Below are 21559 nucleotides of genomic sequence, written 5' to 3'. Positions count from 1 at the left end.
TAAAAAATAAAATGTATTTTTTTTATATTTAACTATAAGCAAAACTAGATAGACAGGTACAGAATCTAACAAACATAATTGATTAATGGCTGAAATGTTGAAACAAATTCAAATGATTTATCTTTAATGAACTACTTTTAAAAACTTGAATATGTAAACCAGGAACTGGTGAAAGTAATTTTTTAAGAGAGCCAGTTGAATTAGGGACAGAGACAGAAATGAATTCTGAGACAGAAATGAATCAGACTGCCCATTTGCCTGAGGCTATGGATTAAAGGTAATACTGTAGTAAATAACGTTCTGTTTGCTTCATAAGACCTCAATGTATCATCAGGAGCCACAAATAATTTGTTTTTTTTAACTCTCAAGGAGATGGTAAACCTTGGCTGCATTTAATAAATCAACACAGTTCTGTCATGATAGACTACATTTCAAACAACTAAACAACAAATTTTAATGTTCTGCTGAAAAAAATAAAACTAAATTCACTGAAAAAAAAATCTATATAACATCTATATTTTGAATGCCCTGAGGGAGAGAATTTGTAATTTCTGGGTGAATGATGACCTAAACAGGGCAAATTAGCGTGAAATCATAATCTTATAAAAGTGTCAATAAATAAATAGTTATCCGGATGATTCATTTAATACTCTCGCTTCCAAAATTTTTCACCTAAAAGGAAAACCCCTATAAATGCCCAAATAATGAGTCAAAGGCAACCCCCCCCCCCCCGCATATCCCTGTATTTTCATCCATTTATAGTACAAATGCAAATAAACCTACCTTTAAAACCAACAAAATGCTTTATAGCTGTGGAATCTTGCTTTAGGGCCTTATCATACACCTGGCACAATAAGGCGCAAGACGTGTAAGGCCGCAATTTGTTGATATATTTAGACCAGTGCAACCCTAATTTTCGCGTATTTCGCCACGTTGTTTAAATAGCAAATCCATTTGCGCCACTTCGTGGACTCATGGGCATGCTGGTCTATAAAAGAGGTGTGTTAAGGTGCATTGTTGGCGCGTTGCTATTTTGAGGATCTGAAATAGACCGTGCCATTGACCACCTAAAAGGTGGTCCAAAGTCCAGCCAGAGCGCGTTAGTTATGCGCCTTATACAGGTCCAAACGCTTACACATTGCTTAAGACACACAGGATGTACAGCAATACACAAATATCTTAACATATGAAAAAAATTAAAGGACAAAATGCAACAAAATTGTTATTAAATTAATTATTTAAATAAATGATTAATTAAATATGTAGGCTAATGGATGTCTTCAGTGAAGTGTGTACAACACCGTTTGCTTATCCATGAAAGTAAAGTCCATCCTCGCGCTGCAGATGTTCTGTTTAACTGTTTTCTCACTAGTGAAGCTTTTAGTTTTTCCACTTACGAGTTCGCCATGTAAATAGCAAATGTGCCATGGTGTGACGCAACAGACTCTTAAAGGGAATGTGATATGAGATTGGTTTAAAGCACATTATGCTCAAAACACACCAGTAACTCATTAAGAGAATAGGCACAACCCTGTTAGACCATGCGCCAGGGTGCAAAGCGTATTTTATAGCAAATAGCAAAAGTGGATTCGGACACGCCCTTAGTGCTTTCGCACCATGCACTTTAGACTTTGGTTCTAGAGCGTTAAAATAGAGCCCTCAGACCTCAAAGAAGATCGCAATGATGTTTTATGGATTTTTTTTATTTGCTAAGAAGACAAAGACTGCATTTTTATTAGAAGTACAAGGTCACACTGCAGAAATAGACATGATTTGATTGAGATTTTTCTCATGACTTGATTGTCTGAGGAGAGTGTGTTCTTAATATAAACACACTTTCTACAAACATATACATTCATTAATTAATTTTCTTTTCGGCTTAATCCCTTTATTAATCCAGGGTCGCCACAGCGGAATGAACCGCCAACTTATCCAGCACCTGTTTTACGCAGTGGATGCCCTTTCAGCCGCAACCCATCTCTGGGAAACATCCATACACACCCACTCACACTCAGACACTATAGACAATTTAGCCTTCCCAATTCACCTGTACCGCATGTCTTTGGACTGTGGGGGAAACTGGGGGACCCGGAGGAAACCCACGCGAATGCAGGGAGAACATGCAAACTCCACACAGAGACGCCAACTGACCCAGCCGAGGCTCGAACCAGCGACCTTCTTGCTGTGAGGCAACAGCACTACCTACTGCGCCACTGCGTTGCCCAAACATATATAGTTAAAGACAAAATAATTCGCCCTCCTTTGAATTTTTTTCTCTTTTTTAAACATTTCCCAAATAATGTTTAACAGAGCAATGGATTTTTACATGATATTTTTTCCTCTGGAGAAAGTCTTAATTGTTTTATTTGGCTAGAATAAAAGCAGTTTTTAATAAAAAAAAAAACAATTTTAAGGTCAATACTATCAATCTTAAGCATTATTTTTTTTCAGATTGTCTACAAAACAATTGTGTTTATTATTATGTTTAAAAACGTGTTGAAAAAGTGTTCTCTCATTTAACAGAAATTGGAGAAAAAACATGGGGCTATTAATTCAGGAGGGCTAATAAATCTGAATTCAACTGTATATGTATGTGTGTGAGTGGAACAAAGCATATTATTTATCCGCCAGTTCTTTATGGATGCTTTAAACCCCGCTCATGGTAAAGGATTACCCAGCATCCTCAGTCCACAAGAGCGAAACGCTCAATGAAAAGCTTGTCGCAGTGAAACGGCTGCATCGCCATTGCAAATAGGCGAAAGCAAATGATGTGTTTGTTGGTAATTACCCTCATGAGTTAGCAGTCATTTAGTGGTTAATCAATCATGCATACACACTCGGCAGGACAATACATCTGACAGGCGAACATGAAAAGCGCAGTGGTTAATGTGTGCGGATGAAGCTTCAATCTCATTAGATCTAACACCGCGTGGCAAAGCCTCATGGCCTGGACTGTCAAGCGGACTTTATCAGAGCGACTCGTCACGCCAGACTGACAGCTTAATCAATCACGTGCTTAGAGAACGTATGAGTCTGTTCATTTTCAATTCAGTTTCTGTGTTTAAGTGTCGCCAGTTCCGACCTGGAGGTCAAGGATTAGCTGGTTAGCACGGTTCCTCTTTGGTGGATGCTAAAAATAGATTATACTAATTTAAAAAAGCGTTTGTCTATAGACAGATGTTTAGAAATAGAGGTTGACTTTAAGCAGTGTTGTTATTTATATATAAAACTAAGAATAACAGCTAAAATAAAATAAAATAGAAACATCAGATAAAACTATAATTAAAACAGGTTAAGTTGAAATGCTAAAACAATTTTAATAAATTAAATATATTTAAAAAAATAATGGATTACAGTGCTTCCCACAGGTTTGAAATATACTTGCGGTGGTAAGAAACTCACCTTTTACTCATAGCACATGACTACCTACATGCGGCAAATATGTGATTTTTAACAATATTATTATTTATTGTGACACTGTTATAAGCTCAGGGTTTCTGCAGGTTTTACCAAGTTAAATTTAAGACATTAGGACATTTTTAAGACCACTATGAATGAAATTTTAGACTTATACAGGGCTAAATGCTAGACTTTTTTTGAATATCCTAGTGAGAAAATATTTTCACTTACTCTATTAAAAAATGATTCAAATTTAATACAGTACATTTAATCATACAATAATAATAATTTTGTTTGAATATTTTTTTATTAATTTTCAAATATATCTAATCTACAAACCCTATAACCCCTATCAAGACTAGAACCAAACATAGCTGTCACTTCAGTCTACAATAATAATAATTTAATAATAAAACATATAGGTTAGGTCAGTATCCTCAGCAGTAAATAAATGAAGAACTTTTAAGCAAATGTTAGTGTAAGGAAAGTAATTAAATGCTATTTTTAAATAAAAACTTTAAAGTTTTATTGAGATTGGGATTGTTGGTGATGGTGTGGGTGTTAATGGCCAGATTGGGTAGCTATCCACGAACAAAGGAAAATTAAGACCTGTTTAAAAAAAATTTAAGACCTACAACACAATATTTCACTAGATTTAACACTTATTAAGGCCTAAAATTTAGCTTTTGAGTTTTAAGACATTTTAAGACTTTAAGAGCCTACGGACACCCTGAAACTGTTTCTTTTCAATAGACTGACGTTTAAAAAAGTCTGTTAATAAAGTCTGTGAAATAAAAAAGAAATCCATTATTTGTTTTACTTTTACTCTATTCAGGAGCCATGTGCACCCACTGACAAGTAAAATCTGCTGCTGACATTTTGCACAGTACTGCCAAAGCATGTCAGATATGTATAAAATATGTAATATATCAACATCATCAAATTAAAACTATATACAGCAAATGAGAAACAAATGACATAAAGGCATAAAAACAGACAATATCTCTTAAAATTATAGTTGCTATAAGAATAAAAAGTGCTGATTATTTAAATAAGGCAATGAGTTAATTAACTATTTCTAAGGGTGTACAAATATTTTGCAGCCAGTTTAGAACAAATGTAATTTCGTCCTTTTATAGAAAAGTTATCTGAGATTAGATCAAAGAATTAATTATTTAATGTTTTTCTCACTATTGCGGCTGTGCATGTGCTGTCAGCTGTAAAGTCAAGTGAAAGTAAATCAGGCTTAAAATAAAAATGTTATGCAAAAACGCATACAATTAACGATGACTTTAGAAAGCGAAACTAAAAGGTCGAATCACGGACATTTTAGGAGATTTAGAAACCCCTGACGCACTTTTTCAAGTCCCAAAAAGGTGCGTCTCTGTGGGTCTCTGAGGAGCATGTGAGACTGTCTGTGGAAGTATTGACAGTTCTCGCACATACACAATGAAAAGTGCAGGGCGAGAGAAGATTTTCCAGTGGTTAATCGATGGCAGATGTTTGGCTCTTGGGCGGATACGAAAAAAAAAAGTTAAAAGGATGATAATAGTAAAAAAAGTCAACAAATATAGCGACCTTTAATATACATGGGCGGCATTGGATTAATTAAAATAAGTTATTAAACCAACAAATAATACAATTATAAACAAATTAAGAAAAAAAAAATCACATAGAGGTCTAACGCTGCAGATGTGGACGGAATAACAAATGCCTTAACCAGAATTGGATGATTACAATGACACTGATTTACTTGTGTTTCCATCCAAAGATGCCAATTAGATTTATGAATAAAACTGGAATATTGCAAGGATAGTTATAGGGATAAAGATTATAGTGATTTTTTTTTTTTTTCAAATCACTACATTCAGGAAATTTTCACAGTATGTCTGATAATATTTTTTCTTCTGGAGAAAGTCTTATTTGTTTTATTTCAGCTAGAATAAATGAATTTTTTATATTTTGAAAAACATTTTAAGGTCAAAGCTATTAGTCCCTTTAAGCTATAGTTTTGTTTGATAGTCTACAGAACAAACCACTGTTATACAATAACTTGCCTAATACCCTAACCTGCCTTGTTACCCTAATTAACCTAGTTAAGCCCTTAAATGTCACTTTAAGCTGTATTTAAGTGTCTTGATAAATATCTAGTAAAATATTATTTACGGTCATCATGGCAAAGATAAAATAAATCAGTTATTAGAAATGAGTTATTAAAACTATTATGATTAGAAATGTGTTGAAAAAAATCTTCTCTGTGTTAAACAGAAATTGGGGAAAAGGGGGGGCTAATATTTCTGGCTTCAGCTGTATTTATATATATATATAAATATATATATATATATATATATATATAAAGAAAGAAATAAAAATCTGAAAAATCTGAAAAAACATCTAACACAAACATTAAATTAAAAAAATAATAAGGTTTGAAAAAACTTGTCAGAATTAAAAATAGAAATTAGACAAAAAGTTTCCTCAGCAACTAACTGAAAGCTCAAGTACTAAAATTACTAAAAGTAAAACAACAATTTTAATAAATATATATATATAAAAAATAATGGATTACTTAAACTAAGTAAACGAGAAGTTCAAAAACAAATAAATAATACAATTATAAACAAATTAAAGCAAAACAAAAACAAATAAAATGAATTGGCCGTAGTGTATGACTGAGCGTGTAAACGTGAGTGTTTATGGGTGTTTCACAGTACTGGGTTGTGGCTGGAAGGGTGAGTAAAACATATGCTGGAATAGCTAACGGTTCATTCCACTGTGGCGACCTCTGAAATAGGCTAGAGCCGAAAACAGCTGATGGAACTAATCAAGGTGTTCAAGACTCTTTTGATCACCTTGATTAGTTCCATCAGCTGTGTTTTGATTAGGGTTGGAGCAAAACTGTGCAGAGCTGCAGCCTTCCAGGAACTGAGTTTGAGACCCAAGGTATAGATCTTTAATATCTCATTATGCTCTTGCAGATGTACTGTATTATCAGTGGCCAATTGTTCAGTAGGCATGAAACGGTCTTACAGTATCCATCCATCCATCCATACATCCAATATGCCACACTTGATGTTTACTTCCATAATGCCAAAAGCTTTCGGCAGGTATTTCAGGCCCTTTGGCTTTACCAAACCTTTATTCACTTGGTTTAAAAAACCATAACAAGAGAAGCTCAATGAAAAGAACACTTACAATACCAAACCGAGTGAATTTCCCACAAATAATGCTCTCTTTTTTCCGCTCAAATCTTTTTTGGAACAAATAAAAGGCTGAGAGATGAGAAAGCGGGTATGAGTGCGCACCGGTTTGCGTGTCTAACCTGTTTGTGTGATTGAGCTATTCATGGAAAACAAGCTCCTGTGGCTCAACAGTGTGGTGAAGACCGCATGCTGTTATCATCTGATGAAAATTACATTGTCTGTTAACAGCTGCACGCGCAGATCCGAGCGTACACAAGCTCTGTGGGACAATCAATACCGAGCACATGTGCATTGACTAACAGGAGTGATCCTGCTTCAATAATTGCAGGTTAGTCAAGGCTGATTCTCCGCGCCTGTAGCGTGACGTGAAAAAAAAAAGCTCTCGGGTGGCCAATATATATTCAGCGCGAAGACTAATCAATGGCGATGTAAAAAGCACAATTACGCGGCAAATTGTGGCGTGCATAGCGAAGGGGCCGAATTTCTCCCGCGCATCGATTTCAGCGGCCGAAATGTCAAACGAAACAGGCTTGTTTTTGCCGAGAGATCTCTTTCTCAAAGCCTCCTGGACAGTTTTCAAGTAAAGAGCGCACTGTTAGTCGATTGTCTCCAATTAAACACAGACAGACTGTCTGTACGAGTGTGTGGGTATATCTGGAAGACTGTGAAATATGATTTTACATGTCAGGAGTGCAAGCAAAACATTGCATCCCAGAGGAGACGTTTACTGGTTTAGCGCTTGCTCTTTCGCTGCTCAGGAGACTTAATGGAGCTCTTAGTTGCTTTTTAGCGAAGTATCAACTCGTTCCTTTCTTAAAACAGACAGCAGAAGCCATTGATATTATGTTTGACAAACAGTAATCACATAGAGGTCTAACGCTGCAGATGTGGACGGAATAACAAATGCCTTTACCAGAATTGGATGAATACAATGACACTGTTTTACTTGTGTTTCCATCCAAAGATGCCAATTAGATTTAAGCATAAAACTGGAATATTGCAAGGATAGTTATAGGGATAGTTTACTTCTAACAAATGAAATCTGAAGTAACAGAAATATTACAAAAATGCTAATATTTCCATATGAAAAGTGGGCACATTAACCACCCCAAAATGAAAATTCAATAATAAGATATTTTGAAAAATGTTATAAACCTGTAACCATTGATTTCCACAGTAGGAAAAATAAATGCTATGGAAATCAATAATTACAGGTTCCTAAAATTTTTCAAAATATGCCGAAAACATGTTGACACTGATTTACTGTGTTTCCATCTAAAGATGCAAATTAGATTCTTGCATAAAACTGAAATATTGCATAAAAGAATAAAGCACCGTTTCCATCAAACAGTTAAGGTATTAACAAGGTTTAACCTTCTTTTACCAATGAAACCTCTGTATAAATATTACTAAAATACTACTATTTGCATATGAAAAGTGGGCAGGTTAACCACTTGTTATAAAGGGATAGTTCACCCAAAAATGAAAACTCATTATTAAGTATTTTGAAATATGTAATAAACCTGTAATAATTGACTACCATAGTAGGAAAAATAAATATTATGGAAGTCAATGGTTACAGATTTATAATATTTTTTAACATTTCTTTAAAAAAGATTTGACACTGTTTTACTTGTGTTTCCATCCAAAGACGCAAACTAGATTAATGTACAAACTGGAACGTTGCATAAAACATTGAAGAATAAAGCACAGTTTCCATCTAACATGTCAAGGTATTGGCAAGGTTTAATCTTCTGTTATCAATGAAACCTCTGTATAAAATATTACCACAATACTACATTTTGGATATAAAAAGTGGACACATTAACCACTTGTTTTTAAGGGATAGTTCACCCCAAAATGAAAATTCATTAATGAGAAATATTAAGAGCATCTTGCTATTTCCATTAAGAACTGTATTTATGCTATATTTTTTATGCTAAAAATAGCTGGATGCAAACAGCTATTGTTTTGTTGTATACTATAGGAGTCTTTCGTGATAATAAAATCTGGTTGCATTGGACATACAGTATAAAGAGTTATTTCATATAATCTCATGCAGCAGATCATCGCTGACAATTCAAGTAATTTTTACATCTGTTAGCTAGCATGCTAAATAAGAGACTAAGCTGAAAGAAAATGAATGAATGAACGAATGATTGAATAAGCTAGCATGGTAGCAGCTTTCTACACTCATCTGGTATATGTTCAGGACAGAGGCAATTTCCAGCGCTTCTCTTTGTCTTTATAACTGTCGAACATGTTTGATATTATCGGGCAGTCGTGATGCGTCTGCAAACAATTTGTAAAGTTTACCATTCGATTTGTAAACCCCTCACGATACCAGATAATCTGGGCCAAACAACAGAACCAAACAACATCCTGGAAGAGATTTTATTCTCAGATTACCAGGCCTAAATCTCCTGTAGAATAGTTTTAAGAAGAAAAACAACAACGCTTATATGTGAATTAAAACCTGTGTATCTTATAAAACAACAATATCTCTGAATTAAACCACTAACATCATGTAGAACTATTTTTTGATGTGGACATATTAAAGCTTCGAAGTTTTGGGTGAATAGAGTGCATTCATGCTGCTGCTCAAATTTTTTTTTTTATAAATTATTCACATCGTGATTTTTTCTAAAGGTTTATAATACGTCATTAACCAGGGCTATTCAATTAGTTTGTCATGGGAGCCAGTTCATGAAAAGCATCCCAAATGAGGGGCCGGAGAGATATGACTTGCAATATGAGTGATGACACAACAGCAATATAAGAGCCCATATGCTGTATTTTTGCTCCCTAAGACACCCACATTGGCTTTCTCTACATTCAAACGTTAATATGTTGTATTTTGAATCTAGATAACATCACTGCATTGTACAATGTGGCTTTTTTTTTTTACATACATATATTTTTTACAAACATATTCAAATGTTCTATTTCGAAGCACAACAAAATCAGTGTTTTGCTCAAGTGGGCTTCTTCTACATTCAAACACATTCATATGTTATGTTTTGAACTGCGTAACAATTAGGGATACAACGATTATAGATTTTGGTTGTGTAATTATAGAATAATCGTTATAGATTGTAGACTAATCAAGAATAATCATGGTTTTACGGTTCTCACGATTATTATGCATTTATTATTCAAAATTATTTTAAAATTCAAAACACTACTAGTTTAGAAAATCAAATTAAAGTGTTGTTTATTGCTGCTCAGTAACCAAATACAGCACAAAACAATAATAAAAAAACAAACAATAGTCCATTTATCTCTTTAGAATTAAAAATAAATGAAAAAGTTTTTGATTTAAACATGAGTGATAAATTTACTATGAAAATAAATAAAAAATAAAAATGAAAAAATAAAAAAAGAATAAATAAAAAACAGTATTTATTGAATGTTAATTTAAGTTATATATTAGCTAAGAATTTTAATTCTCTAAACAAAAAAAAAAAACGTTATCTGCGTTTTATTTTTACATAGCATCATGGGTAATGTAGTTTTATTTTTATTTTTTATACACATTTCACTATTTATGATGGGCCTTAAACTGGGCTTGGACCAGGGGTGTCCAAACTCGGTCCTGGACAAACAGTGTCCTGTATAGTTTAGCTCCTTCAAAACACCTTCCTGGAAGTTTCTAGTATACATAGAAAGAGCTTGATTAGCTGGTTCAGATGTGTTTAATTGGGGTTGGAACTAAAATATGCAGGAAACTCGGGACACTGAGTTTGGACTCAGCTGGCTTTGACTAAACCACGATTATACTATAACTTATAGAGAGTTTTTGAGTATTTTTTTAAAAACGTGCCTTAGAACAAATCCCTGTTTGGATCAAATCCCTACTTGAGACAAAAAAGGCTCTGATATATTCAAGTTCAGTCAGTGAAACTGCTTTTTTACATTTTAGTCTGGGACTAGTCTTAAGAATGATGTTTTAAAAACGTTGAATAAAACTGAACAGACTGGTTCAACAACAGCCAATACTGTACATTCGATTAACATCCTCAGAGTTCCCAACAGACCTGTCTTCAATGGTTTTCCAGTTATTGGTAAAAATCAATTATCCTATGGAGAAAATTAATGAGTTTTTTTCCCTTCCAGAACCCAACTCTTGTGCTCTGGTGACTTTTAACTGAGGGACAGAAAAAAATCTTTAATATTTAATGAGAAAATATCTTCATTTGTGTTCCATGGACAAACAAAAGCTTTATTGAATTTGGAACAATATGAGAGTGAGAAAATCATGACAAAATGTTTAGTTGAACAAACTTACTGTTAACAAATGAAATCTGAAGTAACAGTAATATTACAAAAATACTAATATTTCCATATGAAAAGTGGGCACATTAACCACCCCAAAATGAAAATTCATTAATAAGTTATTTGAAAAATGTTATAAACCTGTAACCATTGATTTCCATAGTAGGAAAAATAAATGCTATGGAAATGTTAGAAACTACAGGTTTCTAACATTTTACAAAATATGCTGAAAACATGTTGACACTGACTTACTAGTTGTGTTTCCATCTAAAGAAGCAAATTAGATTCATGAATAAAACTGAAATATTGCATAAAAGAATAAAGCACCGTTTCCATCCAACAAGTCAAGGTATTAACAAGGTTTAACCTTCATTTACCAATGAAACCTCTGTACAAATATTACTAAAATACTACTATTTGCACATGAAAAGTGGGCAGGTTAACCACCCCAAAATGATAATTCATTGAAAAGTTATTTAAAAAAATGTGAGGAACCTGTAACCATCGACTTCCATAGCATTTTTTCACTACTATTAAATTCAGTGGTTACAGGTTTCTAACATTTTTCAAAATATCTTCTTTTGTGATCATCAGAAAAAAAGGAAACCCATGAAGTTTTGAAATCACTTGATGGTGAGTAAATGTTAAGTAAATGTTCATATTTGGTTGAACTTTCCCATTGATTTTTTGCTGGAGTGAACAGATGTGTGTTTTTCTTGTACTCACTGTCAACGTGTGTCTGGATGAGCTGTGATGTACTAGCCGGTCCGTCTCCAGGCGTGGTGAAGCACAGCACCGCCGTCTCATACCAAGTGAACTTTCTTAAACTGCTCACATAACCATAATGACGTGACCCGTGGAACTCTGGGGCAATGGTCACCATTGTAATGCAATCCGGACAGTGTTCGGGCCACACCAGCAGCTGTGATGGAGATACCAAATAACAATAACATACACTGCTAGTACTTAAAGCAAGACACTGCAGGCTACGACACAGATTTTTTTCCACCATCAACCGCTACATTTTGAGATTTTGGACATTCAGATTTTTTTTTTCAGTATAATATAAAGACATCTTTATGATATTTGTCAGTCGAATTTAATTATAGTACACATTTTTAAAGGCTGCCTTCTCAAAATGATTTTTTTCTCCTGCACCGAGGCATAAATCTCCAGTTCAACAATATTTACACACACCAGACTTCACAGTTTTATTCATATCTGCATTCTGAAGGTTTTCACGCAGAGATATTGTAACTTCATACAGATTTTGCCTAATTATATACAAGATTATATTCCATAAAATATTGTCACTGGCTCTTAGTAGTATTTGATGAAAACATACTTGCCAAATCCCCTTTGTGAAAAACCTTTTTGTCAAAAAAGGTCCAAAAAAAGGAAAGAAACAAGAACTTTGTCAGATTTTCAGATTTCTATGCATGCATTGTTTGAAATAGGTTGATAATTAATAAAATAATGCATTTTTTAATGCATACAATATTTTTCATTCATTCATTAATTTTCTTTTTGGCTTAGTCCCTTTATTAATCTGGGGTCACCACAGCAGAATGAACCGCCAACTTATCCAGCATATGTTTTACGCAGCCGCATAAAACATGCCCTTCCAGCCGCAACCCATCACTGGGGAAACATCCATACACACTCATTACACACACTCATACACTATGGTCAATTTTAGCAAACCTAATTCACCTGTATCGCATGTCTTTGGACTTGTGGGCAAAACCGGAGTACCCGGAGGAAACCCACACGAACACGGGGAGAATATGCAAAAACCACACAGAAATGCCAACTGACCTAGCCAAGGCTCGAACCAGCGACCTTCTTGCTGTGAGATGAACTTGCTACCCACTGCACCACCACGTCGCCCACACAATATTTTTGCTAATATTTTTTTTTTACCCATTTAGAAATCTGATCCGTGGAAATATACGCAAAATACATATGACATACAAGTTTATTTGGATTTTACATACATAAAACATGCCGTATATGCAACAGATATTTCAAAACATTACAAAAATGGTTGCATTCATATATTCATTCATTCATTCGTTTTCTTTTCGGCTTAGACCCTTTATTAATCCGGGGTCACCACAGCGGAATGAACAGCCAACTTATCCAGAACGTTTTACGCAGCGGATGCCCTTCCAGCCGCAACCCATCTCTGGGAAAGCATTCATACATTATTTATAATATTATATGATGATATCATTTGGTATCAGAAGTGGCTTTTTGAAAGGCAAAGACCTCTAGATTACACTTATTTTACCAAAATAAAATATGACCATGCCTTGATTTTTAATGATTTAATTAGAACAGTAAGGTCTAACTTTGCATAGACAAAAGTCTTAACACTTAACATAAATAATGTACAGTATAGAATATAAAGTCATGGTGCAGTGGAAAAAGAATTAATATTGTGTATGACTCCCATGAGCTTGCAGGACTGCATCCATACATCTCTGCAATGGCTCAAATAACTTATTAATAAAGTCATCTGGAATGGCAAAGAAAGCGTTCTTGCAGGACTCCCAGAGTTCATCAAGATTCTTTGGATTAATCTTCAATGCCTGCTCTATCATCCTACACCAGACATGCTCAAAAATGTTCATGTTTGGTGACTGGGCAGGCCAATCCTGGAGCACCTTGACCTTCTTTGCTTTCAGGAACTTTGATGTGGAGGCTAAAGTATGAGGAGTGCTATCCTGCTGAAGAATTTGCCCTCTCCTGTGGTTTGTAATGTAATGGGCAGCACAAATGTCTTGATACCTCAGGCTATTGATGTTGCCATCTACTCTGCAGATCTCCCGGACGCCCCCATACTATATGTAACCCCAAACCATGATTTTTCCTTTACCAACCTTGACTGATTTCTGTGAGAATCTTGGGTCCATGCGGGTCCCAACAGGTCTTCTGCAGTATTTGTGATGATTTCAACAGATGATTCATCTGAAAAATCTACCTTCTGCCACTTTTCCAAATGATTAACTAGAAGTTACTCAAGTTATTATTTGTTGCTCTTACAACTGGGACAGACAACAAGACTTTTTGTCAGGTAGTGTATATATGCATGCCCATATACATGTATGCCCATATTTGAACATGTATATAAATTTATAGCTAATATATTATAACATATGTGAACATATTTTTAATTCCAATGGTTGAAAATTATATATATGAAAGCAGGCTTTTTTGCATTATATTTGTTTGACATATATTTTTTATATCTGAAATCCAAATTTGAACTAGTACGTTATAAATTTAATTTTCATACGTTGCCATTTATCAGATTTCAATGTAATCCATCAACTGGGGAAGGCTGGTGATGTTAATGAATGTTTTACCCTATTCACCTGCAGTGCTTTGCCTTAATTACTCTTCCTGTTTATTCAAATCTAAAGCTGCTGCTATTGTCAACCATCCAGCTAATCAATCATGCAAACACACCCAAGAGAAGACAATAAACCTGACAGGCAAATTTCCTCCAGTTATTAACCCGTGTCTGTGCGCTGTTACCTTGTAGCCCTGGTTGATGCCGTTGATGAACTGCTGTGGTGGAGGCGTCCAGGTGAACTTGATGGTGGTGGAGTTCAGCGCTACAGCCTCCACGTCTTGAGGGGGCGCTGTAGGCACTGCACAAAAGAGACATTTTCTACTGAAATAGTTTATATATTTGCAAATATCATTTGCAAAGCGTGTATGTGAACAAGTTATGCTGTATTATTCTAGCAACATGTTGTCTTAAAGTATGTTTATGGATTGATTTGTTTATTTGTAGTACTTTAACCACAAAACCAACACATCTGAAATGAAATCACATGTATTAAAGGAATTTTAATACACAGTTTGAGGGAGTGTGCATTTAACCCACTTTAAAATGGACTATGAGAAGTATAAGGAATAGGTATTATTTAGATTAGTGCTGATGCTGTTCTCTAAAACTATTTAAAAAATGTTATGGACATAAATAGAAATTAAATAAAAGAAAAAAAACACATAAAATAAAAATTTACCAATTTTTTGGTTCACAATTGGTGTCACAATACGAAAAAAATTATTCTGGTTCATGGGGACTTTATAAATAACAAACAAATAAATAAATAAATAAATAAACAAACTAAATTATTTATTTTTTTTTACTATAAAAAGATGAACAACCTAAATTAAACAAAGGGGGATGGGGGTAAGTAAAAAAAAAAAGAAATAATATTATGATGTTAAATGAAATTTGTTGCAAGATTAGTAAAGTTTACTAAAAAAAAAAAAAAACACTAACACATATATAAATGAAAGAACATTCATTTATTTATTCATTTTCCTTCGGCTTAGTCCCTTATTTATCAGGAGATAACACAGCAGAACTTTACACAGCGGATGCCCTTCCAGCCACAACCCAGTACTGTTCAGTAAAAAATCCAATTTGAAAAAAGTTGACAAAAAAGTTGGCACAGCTGTAGAAAGACTTTAATGTGAATTTGCATCTCACATTTACCTTGTTCGCTCTACAAAAAGAAAGTCTTAGTGCACGTGGACAGTTTATGGAAGTTTTTTCAAATGCCTTAAAAAAATCAAGTAATAAATTGAACTTTCAAAACCACCACCCAAATGATAAATCAAATGCTCAAACGTTCAAATAATAAATCAAAATGCATTTTCAATGGACCGTTCAATGGACAAGCCTGCTATGACGCATTTAACGGTCATCAGCATCTTAAATCCTTTAAAGTTTTTTAGATTATTATTTAAAGAAAAACGGCCGGAAGCTCATGATAGATTGATTACTAGGACTATAAAGACACCTCATTCACACAGACTTTGCTGAGTCTTGTTTTCCCTGTGAAGCATTACAAAGCATTTTTCCCTGTCTGTCCTGCCATGCTTTGATCCTTGTCTTGTTTAACATTATTGTTATCCTGTTTCTAATTCTGTGTCAAATAAATGTTTTGTTAACATTCGTCTCTGTTTTTTTTTTTAACTGAACTATGTTTGTTTGTTCCAATAATGTCTTATTTCTTAGTACCATTTATTTTCAAAAAGAGTTTTTTGTTTACTCACTTCAGACATTTTAGGACAATTTAGTAAACAAGAAAAAACTAAAGAAAATAAGGATTATGGGATTTTTGTTCACTCAATTTCAGGCATTCCAGTTCTTCAGACGAAAAAGGTTCAGTTGGCACAACTTAAAAAGATTTGTTACAGAGTATTTCACCACTCCAGAAAACTACTAATCTTATGTTAACCCAACTGAACTTTTTTTGTATCACTGACAAATAATTTTAAGTCTGTGCAGAGGATGTTTTCAAAAGTTGAGTGAACAAGAAAAAGAAAGGAAATAAGGATTATCTTTTTTCTTTTTTTTTTACAAGCTTAAAATTTATTACAGTGTGGGAAACACCCAAACACTCTCACATTCACACTCATGCACAATAGTCAATTTCGTTTACCTAATTTACCTATAGCGCATGTCTTTGGACTGTGCAGGAAACCCACGTGAACACAGGGAGAACATGCAAACTCCATACAGAAATGCCAACTGACCCAGCCGGGACTCGAACCAGCAACTTTCTTGCTGTAAGGCGACAGTGCTAACCACTGAGCCACCATGCTGCCACAATTAAAGAACACAAACGACAAAACCAACAAAAATCTGAATAAAAATGACAAGTCAAAATACTAAGGCATAAGTGGATATAAATAATCCTTAAAAAACACTGCTCTGAAAAACAAATTCCAGCATTATTGTCTTCAAATCACACATTAAACTAAATATTGATGACGGGAACTAAAATGTATGATTATTACCATTTTAATTACTATTAGCTATCATTATTTATTTAATTATCTATACTGCATTTGCCAACATCTGCGATAGTATATCTGTCAAGACTACCTGACTCCTGCACCTACACCTACCCAAAGCCCCCATTTACATTTATTCACACTCTATATTTCCCATTATCATCCACAACACCAGCGATAATCACATACAAACACACACAAACTACAGCTCGTATTCAAAGGCCTTCTTGTAGCCTATCAGAGGCGTACAGCAGGCCTGGGCGGAAAGTGGAAAGAACCAGATCATATTTCCATAAAGACTCAATGCCGCTTACACTTAATGTGCTTAAGATGCCCCTTTAAGGTCAGGCCTGGCGAGTCGAGTACAGATTAGATATCGCTCAATTGGATTGGGCTCTCCGATTCGTCCTGCTGCCCTTTTCATTTCAGACACAATCACACGATGGCACAAGGTTACATTAGTGTGTCCGGATATCTGAAGTGGGACATAAAAGCCGCCCTGAAGCACATGCACTAAAGGGTTTGTCTCTATATATATGAGAAAGAGAGTGTTTTACTGTGGACACTGGGTCTCTGTTAATCTCTGTTGGAGTATCGTTATAATGATGTCAAATGAATAACATGAATAATAAAATAAAATAAAATAAAATAAAATAAAATAAAATAAAATAAAATAAAATAAAATAAAATAAAATAAAATAAATAAAATAAAATAAAATAAAATAAAATAAAATAAAATAAAATAAAATAAAATAGGCAAGGGAACCTGTAACAAGCAAGTGGTATACATACATAGTGCAATCTTTCGGATGTAGCAGAGTGCTCATTCAGTAAAGGCACAGCTAAACAGATTTCAGTCTTGATTTGAATGTGCCTACTGTTGGAGCACATCTGATTATTTCTGGAAGCTGATTCCAGCAGCTAGGGGCATAGTTTTTAATTTTTTAATAAATTATTTTTTTTCAATAAAAAAATTTAAATAAAAATTAATTACATTTTTTAATATATAAATAAAAAAAATTTAATAAATAAAAAATTAAAGAAAAAACTATAAAAACAAAACAAAATAAAAAATTAAAGAAAAAATAAACACAAAACAAAAAACAAAATAAAATAAAATAAAACAAAATAAAATAAAAATAAAACAAAAAATAAAATACAATAAAATAAAACAAAATAAAATAAAACAAAACAAAACAAAAGTAAAACAACAAAACAAAACAAAATAAAATAAATCAAACAAATAAAAAAAAACAAAATAAAAAATAAAATAAAATAAAACAAAAAAATAACATAAAATAAAACAAAATAAAATAAATTAAATAAAAACAAAACAAAACTAAATAAAATAAAATAAAATAAAAAAATAAAAAATTAAATAACATAAAATAAAACAAAATAAAATAAATTAAATAAAAATAAAATAAAACAAAACAAAACAAAACAAGATAAAATAAGATTAAATTAAATTAAATTAAATTAAATTAAATTAAATTAAATTAAATTAAATTAAATTAAATTAAATTAAATTAAATTAAATTAAATTAAATTAAATTAAAAAAACAGAGCGAGTAAGAGGCAAATTCAAAATATGGATAGTCAACACACTGTTCTGGCTAATATATTAATGTATATGTATATAATATTGTGATTCAAATGATTTGGCCTTCTAAACTTCACACTGAATCAATAAGTTTGCTCTCTGTAATGCATTAGACCAATTGGCACTTGCATATTTGAATATTTTGATTGCTTCTATTATCAGAGTTGTCGGCCTCAAGTCAAGTCTTGAGTCATTCTCAAGAACTAAAGATTCATCCTTTTCATCAGCACTTCTATTACTAACGTATTCCCTGTCCTCATAAACTAATTCACAATTTCTACACCATCTTTTTGTTTAAAAAACAGCCTTTTCTGACTTTAATACTAACTATCCCTTTCTATATCTTTATATTTGATCTACTTCATGTGTGTATAAACTAAATTGCTTTGATCCTCTATCATTAACAATTACTGATAAACAGTCAAACTAAAGATTATTCAGACACCAGATATAATTTATGATGACAAAGGAAACTGTAGTTTATTTATGTAAGTGAGTATGGCAAAATAAAGTAAACTGTCACAAGTTAATCCCCAAACTTCTCCATACAGTGGACTAAAGACAAACAGAAACAGAAGAACATGTAAATTTGGGAAAAAAAATTGTATGAATTTGATTCATAGATGTGCTCTCCCCGTGTTCGCGTGGGTTTCCTCCGGGTGCTCCGGTTTTCCCCACAAGTCCAAAGGCATGTGGTATAGGTGAATCAGGTAGAGTAAATTGTCCATAGTGTAGGAGCGTGAATGGGTGTGTATGGATGTTTCCCAGTGATGGGTTCCGGCTGGAAGGGCATTTGCCGCGTAAAACATATGCTGGATAAGTTGGCTGTTCGTTCCGGCGAGCCCGGATTAATAAAGGGACTAAGCCGAAAAGAAAATTAATGAAAGAATAAAATAAATGTAATTAATTTAATTAATTTTGTTGGAGTTTATTATAGTTTACTAAAAAACTTAAGGGGGCAACGCAGTGGCGCAGTAGGTAGTGCTGTTGCCTCACAGCAAGAAGGTCGCTGGTTCGAACCTCGGCTGGGTCAGTTGACGTTTCTGTGTGGAGTTTGCATGTTCTCCCTGCGTTTGTGTGGGTTTTCTCCGGGTGCTCCTGTTTCCTTTCCCCCACAGTCCAAAGACATGTGGTACAGGTGAATTGGGTAGGCTAAATTGTCCATAGTGTACGTATGTGTGTGAATGAGTGTGTATGGATGTTTCCCCAGTGATGGGTTGTGGCTGGAAGGACAGCCGCTGCGTAAAACATATGCTGGATAAGTTAGCGGTTCATTCCGCTGTGGCGACCCCAGATTAATAAAGGGACTAAGTCGAAAAGAAAATGAATGAATGACTGAATAAAAAAACTTAAAAACTTGCTAAAATAAAAGAAAGAAAATACTAAACAAAAAAATTTGTGGAAAACATTAAAATGAGAATCAAACAGATTATCGCATGGTTATTACAGTTTACTAAAACAAACAAACAAACAAACGAAACTAAAATAAAAGATAAAAAAGAACAACTGGGAAAACATAAAAATTTGAAAAAATAAATAAATAAATAAAATTTACAAAATTACAAACAAAGCGAAACGAAACAAAATGAAACTAAACTAATGGGGATATGTAAATTTCTTTAAATAATAGCATTATGATGTTAAATGACACAAATAAGAAATAAAATAAAATAAAGTAAATTTAATAAAAGAAATAAAATTAAATACAATTAAATTATTAAAATAATTTAATTTGTTGCAGGGTTATTACAGTTAAATTACAGTTATTACAAGGTTATTACAAAAAAAACCTTAAATGAACCGAAACGAAACAAAATTTGTAATTTGTAATTTGTAAAAATTTGTATATATATTTTTTTTTAATATTATTATGATGTTTAATAACACAAATAATAAATAAATAAATAAACGCAATTAAATACCATTTTTTCATTAATTCAATTAAATAAATTTTGTTGCAGGGTTTACAGTTTACTAAAACAAAACAAAACAAAAAAAGAAAACTTACAAAAAAAAAGATTCAAAAAGAACAACCTAAATTAAAAATGGGTAGAAAACATTAAAATGAGAAACAAACAGATAAAGAAAAGAATAAAACATAATAATAAATAAATAAATAAATAAATAAATAAATAATTAAATAATTAAATAAATAAATAAATAAGGGGTGTCGAAGTGGCGCAAGGGGTAGCACGGTCGCCTCACTGCAAGAAGGTCGCTGGTTCAAGCCTCGGCTGGGTCAGTTGGCGTTTCTGTGTGGAGTTTGCATGTTCTCCCCGTGTTCGCATGGGTTTCCTCTGGGTGCTCCGGTTTCCCCCACAAGTCCAAAAAACATCTAAACAAATCAAAAACTGCTAAAATTGTCCGCAGTGTATGTGTGTGAATTAGTGTGTATGGATATTTCCCAAAGATGGGTTCCGGCTGGAAGGGCATCTGCTGCGTAAAACATGTGCTGGATAAGTTGGTGGTTCATTCCGCTGTGGCGACCCTGGATTAATAAAGGGACTAAGCCGAAAAGAAAATGAATGAATGAATGAATAAATAATAAATAAAAAATAATAATAATTAAAAAAATAAATAAAATTCAATTTGTTGCAGAGTTATTACAGTTTATTAAAGAAACAAAACAAAAAAACTTTTTTTAAAAAGAATAACCTAAATTTAAAACCTAAATGGAAACATTAAAATGACAAACAAACATGACAAGAAAGACAAAATAATAATAATAATATAACAAAGTGAAAAACTACACATAAGCATCAGTCCCAGAGTCTATGAGAAAGAGGATGTTTTACTGCGGACACTGGGTCTCTATTAATCTCGGCAGGAGTATCATTACGCTGACGTTAAATAATATGAATAATCATGGCTCAAGGATCTCAGAACACCCCCACACTTCCGTGCACACGCAGACGCACACAAATTCACGCACATAAAGCAAATTAGATTAATTAATGGGCTACGGTCAGTGTTTGCCCAGAGTCCATAAATTTACTCTTCTTAGAAATAATCTTTCAGATGGCCGATCTGCGCAGTAAAGCCGGCTAATGGATTTTTACAGTTCCCATGGTTACTCTAGATCCTTTATGATATCGCTGGCTTAATGAGAAATGCGCTTCTTTGGATCCCAAAAACACGTGCGCTTTCAAAGATCTGAAATAAATAGGGTTTGTTTTGGCTGATGAGGCATTATTTCTGTGTATGTTTATTTGTGTGTGTTCATGTTAGGGCTGTCAACTTAAATGCATTAATG

General features: G+C 33.3%; 1 protein-coding gene across 1 annotated transcript in view; it reads right to left on the bottom strand.

The window, feature by feature from the left end:
• sdk1b (sidekick cell adhesion molecule 1b) overlaps positions 1 to 21559 on the bottom strand; it is a 405910-nt gene that overhangs the window by 100543 nt on the left and 283808 nt on the right. The window contains exons 20-21 of the mRNA XM_056461991.1: positions 14421 to 14536; positions 11604 to 11799 (exon numbers count right to left, since the gene is read on the bottom strand). Coding sequence (XP_056317966.1) covers positions 11604 to 11799; positions 14421 to 14536 — 312 coding nt within the window. The remainder of the gene's footprint in view (positions 1 to 11603; positions 11800 to 14420; positions 14537 to 21559) is intronic.

This window comes from Danio aesculapii, chromosome 1 (genome assembly GCF_903798145.1).
Source record: "Danio aesculapii chromosome 1, fDanAes4.1, whole genome shotgun sequence".
Lineage (NCBI taxonomy): Eukaryota > Metazoa > Chordata > Actinopteri > Cypriniformes > Danionidae > Danio > Danio aesculapii.
This window is presented reverse-complemented; position numbering and strand designations above follow the sequence as displayed.